The sequence below is a fragment of the Nicotiana tomentosiformis genome, chromosome 7 (assembly GCF_000390325.3).
Source record: "Nicotiana tomentosiformis chromosome 7, ASM39032v3, whole genome shotgun sequence".
NCBI classification, from domain to species: Eukaryota; Viridiplantae; Streptophyta; class Magnoliopsida; order Solanales; family Solanaceae; genus Nicotiana; species Nicotiana tomentosiformis.
Window position 1 is genome coordinate 70,421,688 of NC_090818.1, and position 17,752 is coordinate 70,439,439.

Below are 17,752 nucleotides of genomic sequence, written 5' to 3' on the forward strand. Positions count from 1 at the left end.
GCGGCCGTAGTTAAAATTCTGCGGATCGCAGAAAGAGTGCATTACGACTGCGGCTCAGAATTGTGCGGTCGCAGACTTCCAATCCTGTCAAGCTGAAGAAAAGTGCGGACCGCACATGGAATTATGCGGCCGCAGAACCTCCAAAAGGGCATTTTTGTCCGAAATTTCCAGCCCAGTATAAATAGACAACTTTCACTTTTTTAGGTCAACTTTTGATATCAGCTGCTACAGTAGTCGTTTCTTTTTACTCTTTTTAGTAGTTTTTCATATTTTGAGCTATTTGAACATAGATTTTATCATTTTAATTAGAAATGTGAGTTTTATTATCATTTTTTCTTCTTTTTTCTTCTATTTCAAGCATGAGTAGCAAGATTTTCACCAGGGTTGTGACCCAACCCTAGTGTATAAACTTAATGGGTGTTTAATTTAATGCTGGGTGTTTAATTTAATGCTTTTTGATGGTTGGGTATTTATTATTTAGCCTTGTTCTTGATTTTATTTGTGGAATTAATGGTTGCAAACATTAGTTCATGCCTATTTGACTTGGTCTCTACTTGAGAAAGAGAGACTTAGACTAGGAAAACTTGGCTAATAAGAAATTGGGTCAATCGAGAGATTGACAATCCCAATTAAAGGGCTGAACCTAGAGATAGTAACAACCCGACTTGAGCTTTTTGTCAACCGTTTTGTCCAATACCCATTTGAACTTGAGAAAGTCAAATTGGGCAAAATCACTTTCTGACCGAGAGGTATTGAGTGGGTAATTGAGTGTTGATAGCTATAAAATACCCCGATCAATAAAACAAGCATTAAGGTTTATATCTCATTAGGCAAACACCTAGGTGAAGGTCATAGCCCTAGGCTTTTTATAACATTTGAAAAACAACAAAAACAATTTCCTAGTTTTATTTCTTACATTGCAATTGTAGTTTAATTTAGACTCTAAAACAACCCAATTTTATGAAAATGCAATTGTAGATATACAAACTCACGCGCTACGATATATACTACTAACTCCCATACATATAGCTCCCTACGGAATTCGACCCCGACTCTTGTTGGGTATTATTATTGCATCGACCATTTTCATAGCCTCAAATTGAGGTGTTAACTTGGACGATATCACCTAACACCTTCCCCTTAGAAGAACAAGGACATGTCATGACCCAATTCTCCTATAGGTCGTGATGGCGCCCAACGTTACCGCTAGGCAAGCCAACAGTAAATTAAACCATGTTATTTCTCTTTTAATAAGTTCTCAAGTAATTAAATTCTATTAATTAAAAGGTTAAGAAACAGTAAATTTAAATAAATAGATGAAAGCAGCTCAGCGCAATCATAACAATAGAATAAGCTAAAACCATATGACTGTTGGTGTGTGTGCCAAGACCTGGTGTCACAAGTGTATTAGCACTAATAGATTATACAAAATTGCAGCTACTGTCTGAAATGAAAATAGTCAGAAATAAATGCAAAGGAGAGACACTAGGTGTTGCGGAACGGCTTAGGAAGCAACTCACCACTAGGCCTCGGGATATTTGGGATGCGCGCCGGTAGGACCGCCAGATGCACCTGCCTCAGATCCTGCATGATTAGTGCAGAAGTGTAGCGTGAGTACATAAACAACATGTACCTAGTAAGTATCTAGTCTAACCTCGAAGAAGTAGTGACGAGGGGTCAACTTTGACACTTACTAAGGGCTAACAATATGAATACAGAAATTCTAAAGAAGCACGAGTCATGTAAATAATTATAATAACTCATTAACAAGCAGGAGCAAATAATTCTTTCATAATTTAATAAATCCCAAGTAAATTCCCGTCATTAATAAGTGTAACCTCATAAGCCACAAAACAATATCAAGTATGATTAGTCTCTGAGTATTATTAAGCACGATTTATGCCGAGGTCGTACGGCCCAATCCGGAATAACGTGTACACTGCCGAGGGACGTGCGACATGATACATAGATGCATATATCTACTGCCGAGGTGTTAGGCCCACTCCACAAGAAGAGAGGATACTTTATAAGCATTTGACTTAAACATTATAACAATGCTAATACACAATATAATAAAATTTCCATTAACGGTCAAGTAATCCACTAAAAATTCAAGTAAGTGAAATTCGGTCTTATACAATTCCTCTAACAAGTTCTAATATAATTTAGACATTTAAATTAACAAGTAGGGTGCAAACATTACAAGTAATTCATGATTCAGGACCTAAACTACCCGGACATAAGCAAAATAGTAGCTACGCACGAACTCTCATCACCTCGTTCGTACGTAGCCCCCCACAATTAGAAGCAAATATTAATTTAAATCACCTATGGGGCAAGTTCCCTCTTACAAGTTTAGTCAAGAGACTTACCTCATCTCAAGGCTCACTTTCCGGTCACAATTTCATCCTAAAGCCTCAACTCGGTGCTGAACAAATCCAAAACTAGTAAAATGTTAAATAAATTAATCAATACATGTTCAAAAGTTCATATTCCAACTATTAGAGTGATTACCCAATCCTAATTGAAGGATTACTAAAATTCATCCACGTGCCCGAATTTCGAAAATGTTTGAAGCAAGTTGCTACCCATAACCTCACGAACTCAAATATATAACTTTCACTCAATTCCATAACCATTTTCGTGCTTAAATCCCATTTTATTATCAAAACCTAGGTTTTTCATCTAAACCCATGATTTTCACAATTTTACATGATACAATCTACCCATAATCTATGTATTTAACTCACATTGTATAGAAATTACTTACCTCAAAGTGCTAGGTGAAAACCCCTCTCCAAGAGCTCCAACATCGCCCAAGAGTTGAAAGAAAATGAGTCAAAATAGCATAAGTCCCGCATTAAATGGACCATTTTGCCTCCAGGACTTTCGCATCTACGGTCCCTAGGCCGCATCTGCCGAAGGTTCATCGTAGATGTGGTCCTCTCTTGGATGGCCTAAGTCCGCATTTGCGGAATGATGGCTCGCTTTTGCGATGCAGCTCCTGCGGCAGATGAGCCGCACCTGCGCAACTCCCTGCTTTTGCAGTCCCTTGACCGCTTCTGCGATTGCGCATCCGCGGTCGCCTTGTCCGTATCTGCTTTTCCTGGGCTACCCATGCTGGGCTGCTTCTGTGGCTGCTGGCTCACTTCTGTGAGCTCACACCTGCGACTGGCCCTCTGTAGGTGCATTTACACCAGAAGCTGGGTGCTTCAGCTGTTCACCCATGGCTAAACAACCACGCATCGTCCGAATGGCATTCGGGGCCCCCAAGGCCCCGTCCAAACATACCAAAAAGTTTGAAATCATATAACGGATTCGCTCGCAGCCTTGGAACGTGTAAAACAATATCAAAACTAAGAATCGCAACCCAAAACCAAAATAATCAACTTATGAACTTCAAATTCTTCCAAATTACTCCGAACGCATCGAAACATACTTAAACTACTCGGAATGACTCCAAAATTTACGTGCAAGTCTTAAATCACCATACGTAACTATATCCAGGCTCAGAATCCCAAACAGAACTTGATAGCATCAAAACCCACTCCAAATAAAATTTAAAGAACTTTAAAACCTTCAACGTGCCAACTATCAATATTAAGCGCTGAAACGCTCCCGGGTCATCCAAAACCCGATCCGAACATACGCCCAAGTTCAAAATTATCATACTAACCTATTGGGACTATCAAATCCAGGTTTTGAGGTTGTTGACACAAAATGTTGAGCAAAGTCAAACTTAGCCCCTTTTAGCCAATCTTTAGGAACCAAGTGTTCCGATTTCAACCCGAACCCTTCCAAATCCTGAACTACCCATCCCCGCTAGCAATAAAATAGTAAAAGAACATACAGGGAGTCTTATTTAGGGGAACAGAGATTTAGAAAGCAAAATGACCGATCGGGTCTTTACAAAACCCTTACCCAAAATCTCACTGGTTAGCAGACTAATAGAGAAATGATCTTAATAATTGAACAGGTACCCTAGTATACCTTTAAATATTAGGTGACGACTCTCTTTTATCATCAACACGGAAACCACTAGTTGAATCTTGTTTTGACTCATGCAAAATAGGGTACAACAATATGGTGAGTCTGCTGGGGACTTTATACTTAGGTTCTGACCTTAGCAGACTTAGACTAGACTTGGAATTTAGGATTGTTTGCATACAACTTTAACTGTGCAACTGTGTGCTTACCTACCTTACTTGCTCATTATGTACTTATCTGCTTGCTTCAATATTATTACTAACATTCCACTATTTGTTACCACTTTATATATAATTTTATCACACTCTTTCCTATTAAGTCTTTGCCATACACTATCACACACAATGGCACGTGAGGGTTGTCTTTTACACCCCTCTGAACCTTCTTTCAAAACTCTTTAGTTTTAGAGAATGGCTTTGTCAGGTCAACTAACATAACTCCTCGTAGTATTCACTCCAACTCAAAAATAGGAAACACTCTACTCTAGCAAACATAGGTTATATTGCATAAACCTTAGGTGAGTCGGTCCTTGGCATTAACACACAATTAGGAAAGCCACCATAACAACGGGTCATACACCCAACGACATAACTTTTGTGGAAAGACGAATAATTCATGATGAGACACCTAAGATACGAAGCAAACACTTATCAAACTTTTTTTTGCCACCCTCTTCAGAAATGGAAATCAACCAGAATATCCCCGAGATCAATATGGTGATGGGAGCACCGCACAAGATAAAGAAATGGTGGAAGAACATCTGCCGAGAGCAAAGAGATGAAATTAGCATACACCTAGGAGCATTGACTGTCTTACTTTACATCCGGTCTGATAGGGTACTCACTCATTTACTGATAGAGTTCTGGGATCCGGCCAAAGTGGTATTCAAGTTTGCTGACTGTGAGTTGGTGCCAATGTTGGATGAAGTTACCAGCTTCATAGAGCTACCATTTACTGGGAGGAAGCCGATACTACCGATGACCATGCCCGGCTACAGGTTTCTCGATGTTTTGGGTCTGGAAAACAGTCAAGCTTTGAGAAACATTAAAGATGGATGGGTAAGCCCGAACCAATTATTCGATAGGTTTGGACATCGTGAGAGCTATGAATGGTACTTGGGATAATTTCAATGTGATCAGGCAACGTGGGAAAGTCTCTGACCCATAACCTTTTCTTTGGCGCTGCTAGGATTGCTGGTTTTTTCGCAAAGAAGAGGAAAGATCAATATCAACTTGCTGCCTATGGTTTTGGCAACATTCCAGGGCAACCTCCAAGAAACATGTGTACCTATGGTGTTAGCATAAATTCTCAAAGCATTGTCTGCATGTTCCCATGGGTACGATTTCTTTGAAGGCTGCAACCTGTTGCTTCAAATATGGCCACAGAGCACTTCTTTCAACGAGAGGCCACAGTTGACTACTTTGTGGGCGTTAGCAACATGATTCGAAGTCACAGTGAGAGAATGAGACATTGGGTCTCCCCGCATGGATAGGAAGAATGGATAGAGATTTTGACCAATTCAAGTGGAAAGTGGATCAACTGGAAGTTGTCATGACTCCCCAAAAGTATTTTATCGAGCTGATAGAACTCGAGGGAATCCAGCCATACTCACCCGTACGAGTTCTCAGGGAGTTTGGTTTGATTCAGGATGTACCACTTTGGACGAGGACGACGATGTATGAAGATGAGTACAATGGGCAGATCCCGATACTAAGGATAAGGAGGCTTCAGGGGGAGTGGAATGATCTAGTCACAATGCCAATGGGTCAGAATTCGTGGTGCACTCCAAACTACTATGTCTGGATTGATAAAGAGGACGAGGTAGCCCGACCAAGCAGGGAAGGAATAGACTGGCTGGAAGATGCAGTGGGGGCTTTGCAAATCTATCATGAGATTTTACCGCACTACCTCGTGACTACCTCCACGCACCGCCAAGTGGTCCCAGGATATATTTATCACATGCTGCCACCCCCCAATAATGATGACCGAGTAGCTGAATGTATACAGATCGAGTCTGAGACAGAACCAGAGGAAGACCCAGAGGAAGAGCTTGAGTTCAATGATAATGAAGAATAATTTGAGGAAGACTCGGAAGAAGAACCAAAAAAAGAAGAAGAAGAGATGGGGAATGATTCCGAGGATGGCTATTAGGAGTTGGTTGATTTCACTCATTTTCCCACCATGTATATTTTATCTCGAACCTTTCCATTTCCGTAAGGGTAAGTTTGTTTGAACCTATGTAATCTTATAAATGTTGAAAACAATGATGTAATCTTTGTTCCCGCATGTTGCAATCCAAATATTATCAATGAAAACAAAAATTTGCTTCGGATCTGAATGTGTTGAATCTAATTGTTTGTCAAATATTCGCGATTTAGGCCTACCTCAAGCAAAGAGAGGTCCCCCTAACTTTAGGAAACGCACTTACTTGAATACGTGAACTAACTGCACTGTGTGCCTATATTTGTGTAAACACTGAAACTGTCATGGTAATCTTGCAAGAATGCATTATAGACACCCATTTGAAATAGATCCCATCCATTTGATGCTTCTAATGCTATAATTGATCTCACTTTAACCATCTTTGCCATAGGAGAAAAAATGTCATGATAATCTAAACCTTCTCTTTGACTATATCCTTTGGCAACCAGCCTTGCCTTGAACCTTTCTACTTCTCCATTTGCCTTAAACCTGATCTTGTACACCCACTTTGACCCCACAATGTTCTTCCCCTTAGGTAAGTCAACTATCTCACATGTCTTGTTTTCTTGAAGTTTGCCTCAATCCACCTTGCATCTTTGGCAGCCTCTTTGAAGCTTTGTGGTTCAACTAATAAAGAGAAACTTGCAAGATAAAGCTGATATTTTACAGAGGTATTTGCATAGGACAGGTAGTCTGACAGAGGATACAAGCAGCAGTGTAATTTGGGATTGGCTTTAGTAACATAATCCTTCATCCATATAGGTTGTTTGCCTTGTCTTATTGACTTTCTTGTTTCTGCTTCAGCATGCATCATAATGAGGGCATATGGAATGTGATCCTTAATAGGAGCAACAACAGATGGAATCATATCATTCTCCTCATCACTAGCAGCAGATGGAAAGTAATCTTCTCTAGAGGTGTCCTCAAGAGTTGATGTCACGACCCAATTCCCACTATAGGTCGTGATGGCGCCCAATGTCGTCGTTAGGCAAGCCAACGGTGAACTATCAATTCAATTATTCATTTTACTATTTTTGAAATCAAAAGTTTTATTAAGTAAAGAATTCAATGCCTTTAAAAAATCATGAATACTTAGAATATTAGTACGGTACAAAATAAAAAGATGACAATATCAGGCCGAACGATAAACAAGCACTAGAGTATCCCAAAACTCAGTGAGCATATACTAAGGAGTACAATAATAATACAACATCTGTCTGGAATATATAATAGACAGGATAAAGTAAATAAATAAGATGGAGACTTTCATGGCTGCGGTGCGTAGCAAAGAATACAGCTCACTCTAAAGTCCCCTCAGCAGTTGCGCCTACGCGCCAAGATGACCATCAAAGAATCTGTCAGATCCTACACATTTAGTGCATAAGTGTAGCATGAGTACGTAAATCAATGCGTACCCAGTAAGTATCTAGCCTAATCCCAGAGAAGTAGTGATGAGGGTTCGACATCGATACTTACTAGTGGTCCAATAAATAAGATGCAAGAACCATAAGCAGGCATGAAATACAACATGATCAATAGAATAAGAAACAATAATCAACAGCAGCCTTTAACGAAATATCAATTTAAAATTTTCATGTAGCATATGTCATCTCAACAAATAAGATTATTCAAATAAATATCCGATCTCTGGTCACAAGGGAATATCATGTAATTTCCAGGTCCCCAATCAAGAGGGTAATCTCGTGGGTATTCAGACTCCTAGCGATTTTACGCACGAATTATGCCGAGGTCATTCGGCCCGATCCATATAGTCATGTACATACACTACCGAGATCGTGCGGCTCGATCCATGGATGCATATATATATATATATATATATATATATATATATATATAGCCGAGGCATTCTGCCCGATCCCCAGGAAGAGAAGAAACTTATCGAACTACGGACAACGTGTTTTCAATATATAAACGTGAACATAAAGTAATCATGACCTTTTACCAATTTTCGAATATCTTACTAACAACTCAAGGTAATGATATTCTATCTGACATGATCTCTAATCACATTTCATTTATAAGTCTTAGGTAATTAAACTAACAAGTTGAATTCAGATAATACAAATGTTGCATGATAAGGTCCTAAGTCTACCCATACATAAACATGATATTAGCTACGTACAAAGTCTCGTCACCTAGTGCGTACATGGCCCCCACATCAAGCAGCACATAACAAACACACATCTACGGGGTAGTTTCCCCCTTACAAGGTTAGACAGGAGACTTATCTCGCTCCAAAATTCTAATAACCGGCTCCAATGCCTCTCTAACTCCTCAATTCAAAGCCAAAAGATCTGAAACTACTCAAACAACATGCAAAACAATAAAATATACTCCAATACTCATAATTAATTAATTTATAACAATTTACAACTCCGCTTGAAAAGTCAACAAAGTCAACCCTCGGGCCCACGTGCCCGAATTCCGAAACTTTTCGAAGATAAACTTACCCATAATGCCACGAACTAAAATATATGATTTATTCCAAATTTCATGTCCAATTTCGTGGTCAAAATCCAAAAATATGATTTCTAGGTTTTTCTTCAAAAATCCCACAATTTCCACAAATTTCTATGTTAAATCCTTGTCGAATCCATGTAATTAACTTAAAATATGTGGTAATTACTTAACTTTGAATAGATGATGAAAATCTCCCCTTGAAGCGCTCCAAAAATCGCCCAAACCATGTGAGAAGTGGAAGAAATGAGCCAAAACTCGAAATAAATTGAAGTCTGCCCAGGCCCTTCCTCTTTGCGATCGCGGAAGTACCCTCACGATCGTGAAGTCCAAAACTCTGCTGACCAAAAATTATTCTTCACATTCGCGATGCATTTAGGTCCTGATGCTTCGCGTTCGCGATCACTCAGCTGCGTTCGCGAAGGCTTAACACCTCCAGGCCCCCAGCTCACTATCCTTCTACGCGTTCGCGACTCCCTGTCGCGTTCGTGATGAAACAATTCTAAGCCGACAAAAATCCTTCTTCATGAACGCGTGAGACCCTTCACGTTCGCGAAGAACAAAACCAGACACCAGTAGTTGCAAAACAAGGGAAAGTGATCTGAAACCACTCTGAATCACACCTAAGGCCCCCGAGACCCCGTCCAATCACGCCAACAAGTCCCAGTACCTTATCCAAACTTATCCAAAATCTTGAAATGCCACATATTACATAGAAATCACGAATCGACGATCAAAATCCTTCTTTCAGCTTTCAAATATTCAAACTTCGACGAACGCGTCCGAATCATATCTAAAAATCTAGGAATGACGGCAAACTTAACGTACAAGTCACAAATCATAATACGAACCTATTTCAAGGCTCGAAATCCCAAACGGATATCAATAACATAATGGTCAACTTCAAATCAAACTTAGGAAATTCTAAACCTTCAAAATGCTAACTCTCCACAACAAGCGCAGAAATGTTCCCGGACCACCCGATACTCAACCCGAACATACACCAAAGTCTGAAATCATTGCACAAATCTATTGGAACCTTCAAATCCTGAATTCGCGATCGTTAACTCAAAAGTCAAACCTTAGTCAACTCTTCCAACTTAAAGCTTCCAAATTGAGAATTTTCCTTTTGAATCAACTCTGAACTTCCCGAAATTCAATTCTGACTACACGTACAAGTCATAAAATATGAAGTGAAGCTACTCAATTCCTCAAACCACCGAACGACGCACTAGAGCTCAAACGACCGATTGGGTCGTTACATTCTCCCCCACTTAAACCTGCGTTGGTCCTCGAACGTGCCAAGAATCATTCCGGAGTTGCCCTAAATCACTGTTTAACACCTCGTGCACCTACCCGTGCCACCACAACCCAGGTGAGCACATTAGCTTGAGCCATACTGAATATCCTTCCTCTTACCTTAGCCAACAAGCCTTAGAACCAAATTCCAGCATCCGGAATTCTCCACGAGGCCCGATTCTAACATACGAACACCGTATCAATCTCAACCTACTGTACCAAATACGATCATGCACCCATGCAGAAACCAATGCACCACATAATTTGTATGCCCATAATAACATCCTCCAACCGTAGAAGCTGCAAATTCACTAACCTGACACCCGTAGTATACCTCATAATGCGCATAAGCCCTGATCCAACACACTCGATATTGCAACGATGAAAGTGACTTATAGAAGCTCATAACCACCTGCCTAATCAATAAATCATGGAATCTCTCTGCTTGATAAGAACCGTTACCTCATTTTGAACTGAATAGTGACATTTTCTCTTTAATATACCCTACATAAACCTGATCTCACTTATCTCAGGTCCAATAACCTTGTCTCACCCAGTACAAGTTGCTCGGGCAATAAGCCACCTCAACCACCGTCTAAAATCTCATATGACATCATCAATGCGCCAACAAGCTATAAATCGAATAAGGCCCATGAGGAAGAACAGCCCATAAGGAAGAACGAACTCTGGCAAGGAACTACCCAGCCCGTGTAATGAATAAAACGGTCGAACAGATGCTATGAACCTATCTCAGAGATGAGAAACAAGACACACAAAAATAAGTATAAGGAGCCATACTCAATATCTCATTGTTGCGGTGCGCAACCCGATCCACATATTATATCGTTGTGTGCAACCCGATCCAAACATCATATTCGTGGCGGCGTGCCACCCGATCCATACATAACAATCAACAAGTAAGTACCTACCGAGCCAAACCGATCATACCCACGAAATGCCCGAATATCAACCATAAGCATGCCAAGTGCATAAACACAACCCTGGGGAGATGAATAGCGCCATGCACTACAAAAGCCAAGCTTGACTAAGGTGCATCGAACAACTGACATCTCAAAAGCCATCTCACTCATATAATACCACAAGCTACGTCGGATCACAGCACACACGCAAATAATCAAGCTTCCTCACAACACATATGGCATAAAGAGTAGCACCTGAAATAGATGACGTTAGGAGTATCATCCCATACGCCCGAAGAATCATCTATAAGCAATGCTATGCTGAATGAACACATCCGACCTAATATAGAGCATACATTCACATTAGATCTACCAACGGACCTCAAGCTGATTACCATCATCCCATACTGAGCTAATAACCTTTTAAAGATCCATAATGACCCCATTCACGACACATACGAGCAGCCGTCCAATTCGGAACAAACTTCCACAGTCCACAACCAAAGAAATAGAGCATCCCTGAGACATAAACTCTCCAATCAGCGACAGTACCGGAAACTTCATACCCGATTTCAGTCTCTAACAATCAAATGACTAACACATCACACTTATACGATCTTCCTGTGGGATATACTCCCACAACCTTCCGCACAGGTAGCAAAATTTGAACATCAATGGCCATCGACCATACTATTCCTGTAATGCCAATTAAGAATCCACAAACCAATGCACAATGCCTCTTCCACACAACACCATCCTCATGCGACATTAATATAATGCCACCTTACTCTGAACATCTGAATCCCCCTCCCTCCCCCGCTCCTCCGAGCTCGTGACATTCTTATCAAAACCGAACCGCAACCTTGATCCTCAACTTCCAATTTCCATATTGCTCACTATACCTATCATGCTGCTATGTGAGAGTAGAAGAATTTCATTATAAGCCCCGAACCACCAGTAGAATAAACATTTCATCGGCTAGAACCCATTCCACTAACTCATTTCAGAAGAACAATCGCAACATGCAACTGAATTCCTATAACCGCATAAAATGCAACCCTCAAGTCGAAGTCTAACTGCCATAACTCTTCCGGGGTCTATTTACACATAACAAGGCCATCAAAATCAAACACCTCCAAATCAATCAAACTACGGTGGTTGTCAATCCCGCACGTACAACCACGAATCACCTGTATAGCTTAACACACCGAAGGAACCTGTCATTCCCATAACCATGCTGATTCAAACTATTATTATTTGACTCAACTTCTTCCAATTTACTCTTGAATTGCTTTTGGAATAGTAGTCCTATTCAAACACTTAATGGACCTCAAACAACACTCATCCCAAGTGACCCAAATTACGAGACCACATCGTCTCGATACCCATAAGCCATCTCATAGCCTCGTCGTGCACTCAATAACATCTCCAACTGAGACACCCATCCTGGAAAACCTTATGCAAATTCGAAGTTGTTTCTCCCATTTCTCTAACACTGCACCGTAGACCCAGTGATAACATACAAATTCCCCAAGTATTCTTCACACTCTGCTGCAAAACCCAATCCTCAGCCATATAACGAACCCTAAATCCTTAGACACCGCACTTTAATTATTTAACCTACTAGAACCATTGTTGAGAGTCACCCACTCTGACGTGGTCACGAATATAACCAAACTCTAGTGCTCTACTAGCACATGAACATTCCCGAAGAATCAAGATGAATTCTTTCCCTTGCACATCACAGCCACAAGAAGCATAAACTCTAAGTCATCCAAAAACTTGCACATGAATCGATAAGGTAAAATGTAGCACATATTCATCAAGTCCTTTGCCCAATTACCCTTGATGTTTTCTTTCCTTAGTCATAACTAATCTACCAATGTACCGATAACCCGATACTGCCAAGGCACACAACCATGTGACCCAATCGTCTCCTCCTCGCTATGAATTCGCACCGTCGCTCTGCCAAATTCCTCGCAATCTCTTGATAAACTTTAATAACATAACTCGAATTATCATCTCCAAACACACATTCAACCTCCTGACCGCTACACCACCTTATTCAAGAGATTTCGACTCACATCGTAGTATATACTTCATGTTGGACAGAAAATAAATTTCTTCATAGGACCTTTACTAGGAATCACGCAACTCCTAACACCTCGCGGGAGATAGCCCACCTGTGTAACCCCATATCAACATCTTCCAACAACATTACCCTGATTACAGCCATCACAAAATTATTTTATCCTCCTGAGCCCACGCTCGCCCACCAGTCGAAAGCGCCCGCTCATTCCTATCAACATCACATGAAGGTCCAGCGATGCATCCAAAACTCGAAGTCATATTACATCCCAAGCAAACTCTTTCCGTCATATTCAAACTTTCGAAGCACAAAGCTGCCATCTCGAATGAAATACACATACTTAGTCCCTTGTCCACCATGAACATAATCGCACCAAGCTTTCTGGAAGCATGTGGCCATCCTACCACTAAATCCATACGATACGCGAATGTTCCCACTCTGAGTTAACCATCTTTCAAAGCGAACTTCTCGACCTCTAACAATTCAACTTCCGCGAGACACCTCCCACCATGTCCTTCCTCATCCTTCGCTGCCCAAATACTGCCTCCAATCATAATCTATCTCTATAGTACCCGACTAGTAAACTGCTACCAATTCTAAGCCTTCATAAAGATCATCCCCCTCGAGCCATCAACATTAAAAACACTGATTCGACTCTAAAGTTGTCATACACCACCACCTTTGATAACCGATGCTTAGGCACTATTCCAGATCATCCTGTCCCGAAAACAAATCAAAGGAGACCATCACACTGATGAGCCATAATGCGCTCCAACAAGGACGACGACACCACACCCCAACGAGAATTTTACCACGCTCGAAACTATCAAGACTCGCTACTCTGTCAACCAATGCCTGATCATCCATAGTCCAATTTCATTTCCTCAACTGGAATTAAATGTCGAACCTCTAAACCATGAACCGAGAAATCTTCTTTTTGAGTCATTCACTACTGCGACACATGAATAAGCACTCTACCATTTACACCAACACTGCACGATAACAACGTATGGAAATCCTAAAACACTATGCATAGCCTCAAAACCATAGGCAACACTAGCACTGGGCTGAAACAACAGAGCATCCATCCACAAGACGACGATAATAGCCCGCTCGAATACGCCGGGAGAAACATCATGCACCACATCTGTAGTACCACTACAACTCCTCAATTCCCAATTGAAAACAAGCGTTCGACATCGCATAAGAATGAGTAGGAAGGAAATGAAGGCATAAGCTTCAATGGGATCAAATCGCATGACGAGGAATCAAGAAGGGAAGTGCTCCTAACAACCTTGTAGCATATCGAAGATAAGTACAGATGTCTCTGTACCAATTTGCAAGAATCTACTAGACTCGCTCATGACTCGTGAGACCCACGTAAACCTAGAGCTCTGATACCAAAATTTCACGACCCAATTCCCACTATAGGACGTGATGGTGCCCAACATTTCCGTTAGGCAAGCCAACGGTGAACTATCAATTCAATTATTCATTTTATTATTTTTGAAATCATAAGTTTTATTAAGTAAATAATTCAATGCCTTTAAAAAATCATGAATGCTTAGAATATTAGTAAGATATAAAATAAAAGATTAGAATATCAAGCCAAACCATAAACAACCAATAGAGATATCCCAAAAATCGGTGTCACAAGTGCATGAGAATTTACTAAGGATTACGATAATAATTCAAAATCTGTTTGGAATATAAAATAGACAGGATAAAGTAAATAAATAAGATGGAGCCTCTGAGGGCTGCATTGCGTAGCATAGAATACAGCTCACCCTAAATTCCCATCAACATATGCGCTTACACACCAAGATGACCATCAAAGGAACCTGTCAGATCTTGCATATTTTGTGCAGAAGTATAGCATGAGTACGTAATTCAACGCGTACCCAGTAAGTATCTAGCCTATCCCCAGAGAAGTAGTGACGAGGGTTCGACATCGACACTTACTAATGGTCCAATAAATAAGATGCAGGAACCATAAGCAGGCATGAAATACAACAGGATCAATAGAATAAGAAACAGTAATCAACAAGAGCCTTTAACGAAATATCAATTTAAAATTTCCATATAGCACATTCCATCTCAACAAATAAGAATCGTCAAATAAATATCCGATCTCCGGTCACAATGGAATATCATGTAATTTCCAAGTCCCCAATCAAGAGGGTAATCTCATAGGTATTCGGACTCCTAGCAATTTATGTACGAATTATGCCGAGGTTGTTCGGCCCGATCCATATAGTCATGTACATACACTACCGAGGTCGTACGGCCCGATTCATGGATGCATCTCATATAAATACATATATTTCCAAAGTGTTCGGCTCGATCACCATGAAGAGAAGAAACTTATCGAACTACGGGCTATGTGTTTGCAATATATAAATGGGAACGTAAAGTAATCATGACCTTTTACCAATTTTCGAATATCTTGCCAACAACTCAAGGTAATGAGATTCAATCTAACATGATCTCTAATCACATTTCATTTTGTAAGTCTTAGGTAATTAAACTAACAAATTGAATTCAGATAATACAAATATTGCATGATAAGGACCTAAGTGTACACAGACATAAACATGATCTTAGATACGTACGGACTATCATCACCTCGTGTGTACATGACCCCCACAACAAGCAGCACATAACAAATACACACCTACCGGGGTTAGATAGGAGACTTACCTCGCTCCGAAATTCTAATAACCGGCTTGATTCTCTAACTCCTCAATTCAATGCCAAAAGATCCAAAACTAGTCAAACAACATGCAAACCAATAACAATATACTCCAATACTCATAATTAATTAATTTATAATAATTCCCAGCTCTGCTAAAAAATTCAACAAAGTCAACCCCCGGGCCCACGTGCTCGAATTCCAAAACAACTCGAAGATAAACTTTACTCATAATGCCATGAACTCAAATATATTATTTATTCTAAATTCTATATCCAATTTCATGGTCAAAATCCAAAAATACAATTTCTATGGTTTTCATAAAACATCTTACAATTTCCACAAATTTCCATGTTAAATCCTTATAGAATCCATGTAATTAACTTACAATATGTGGGAATTACTTACCTTGTAATAGATGATGAAAATCTCCCTTTGAAGCGCTCCAAAAATCGCCCAAACCATGTGAGAAGTGGAAGAAATAAGCCAAAACCCGAAATAAATTGAAGTCTACCCAGGCCCTTCCTCTTCGTGATTATGGAAGTACCCTCGCGATCGCGAAGGCCAAAAATCCGCTGACCAGAAAACCTTCTTTGCGTTCGCGTCCCCCATGTCCTGTTCGCGATGCCTCCAGGTCTTGATGTTGCGCGTTCGCTGTCACTCGGCCGCGTTCGCGAAGGCTTAACACCTCCAGGCCCCCAGCTCACCATCCTTCTATGTGTTTGTGACTCCCTGTCGCCTTCGCGATGAACAAATTCCAAACAGCCAAAAATCCTTCTTCGCGAACGCGTGAGAACTGTCGTGTTCGCAAAGAACAAAACCAGACACCGGCACCAGCAGTTTAAAAATAAGAAAAAATTATCCAAAACCACTCTGAATCACACCCGTGGCCCTCGGGACCCCATCTAATCACTCCAACAAGTCCCAATACCTTATCCAAACTTATTCAAAGACTCAAAACTCCACGAATTACATAGAAATCACGAATCGACGATTGAATCCTTCTTTCATCTTTCATCTTTCAAACATTCAAACTTCGACAAATGCGTCTGAATCATATCTAAGCATCCCGCAATGACGCCAAACTTTACGTACAAGTCACAAATCATAATACGAACCTATTCCAAGGCTCGAAATCCCAAACGGATATCAATACCATCAAGGTCAACTTCAAATCAAACTTAGGAAATTCTAAACCTTTAAAATGCCAACTCTCCACAATAAGCGCTGAAATGTTCCCGGACCACCCTATACTCAACTCGAAAATACGCCCAAGTCCGAAATCATCGTACGAACCTATTGGAACCTTCAATTTTGATTACGAAGTCGTTAACTCAATAGTCAAACCTTGGTCAACTCGTCCAACTTAAAGCTTCCAAATTGAGAATATTCCTTCCGAATCAACTCTGAACTCCCCAAAATTCAATGTCGACCACACGTACAAGTCATAAAATATGAAATGAATCTACTCAAGTACTCAAACTACCGAACGATGTGCTAGAGCGCAAAATAACCTGGCGGGTCATTATAGTTGAATTGTCTGCCTCATGGGTTTCAGTGTCTTGGAAATGTGACTTGGGGACTACACTGCCTTGGCTAATCTCTCCTTCTCTCACTTCTGATTGTACAACCATGTTTGGTGCAGCTATTACATCCTGTAAAGGGTGAAGCAAGAAAGCATCTGGGAAAATAATGTCAAGAGGAACTGTGTAACCTGAGGAAGTCTGTGAACTGAAGGGAAATTTTGTCTCTCTAAAAACCAAATCCATACTGACAAAGAAATGCCTAGAAGTTAAGTCTAACAAAATGTAACTTTCTGTGTCTCTGAGAAGCAAAGTAGCATTGTCTGTGTCTCTGAGAAGCGAAGCAGCACTGTAGGCTTGGCCCTCTATGCAAACTTATCTCCTTTGATCAAGTTAGTTTCATAGAAATGGCAACCTAGGGCCCTTAGATGATAGCTTGGCATTCTTGGGATACAATAGCTCATATGGTGTGCTTCCTGACAAAATAGTAGAAGGCAGTCTATTGATCAAATACACATCTACCTTCACACACATGCCCCAATATCTAAGAGGAATGGATGCT

The 17,752-nt window shown here is 40.5% G+C and overlaps 1 protein-coding gene across 1 annotated transcript; it reads right to left on the reverse strand.

The window, feature by feature from the left end:
- Positions 1–6,428: 6,428 nt before the first annotated feature.
- LOC138895769 (uncharacterized) lies at positions 6,429–7,057 on the reverse strand. The gene is made up of 2 exons (XM_070180495.1): positions 6,777–7,057; positions 6,429–6,678 (listed from the first exon to the last, which is right to left on the reverse strand). The coding sequence occupies exons 1-2, from the start codon at positions 7,055–7,057 to the stop codon at positions 6,429–6,431; spliced, it is 531 nt and encodes a 176-aa protein (XP_070036596.1).
- Between the last annotated feature and the right edge of the window lie 10,695 nt (positions 7,058–17,752).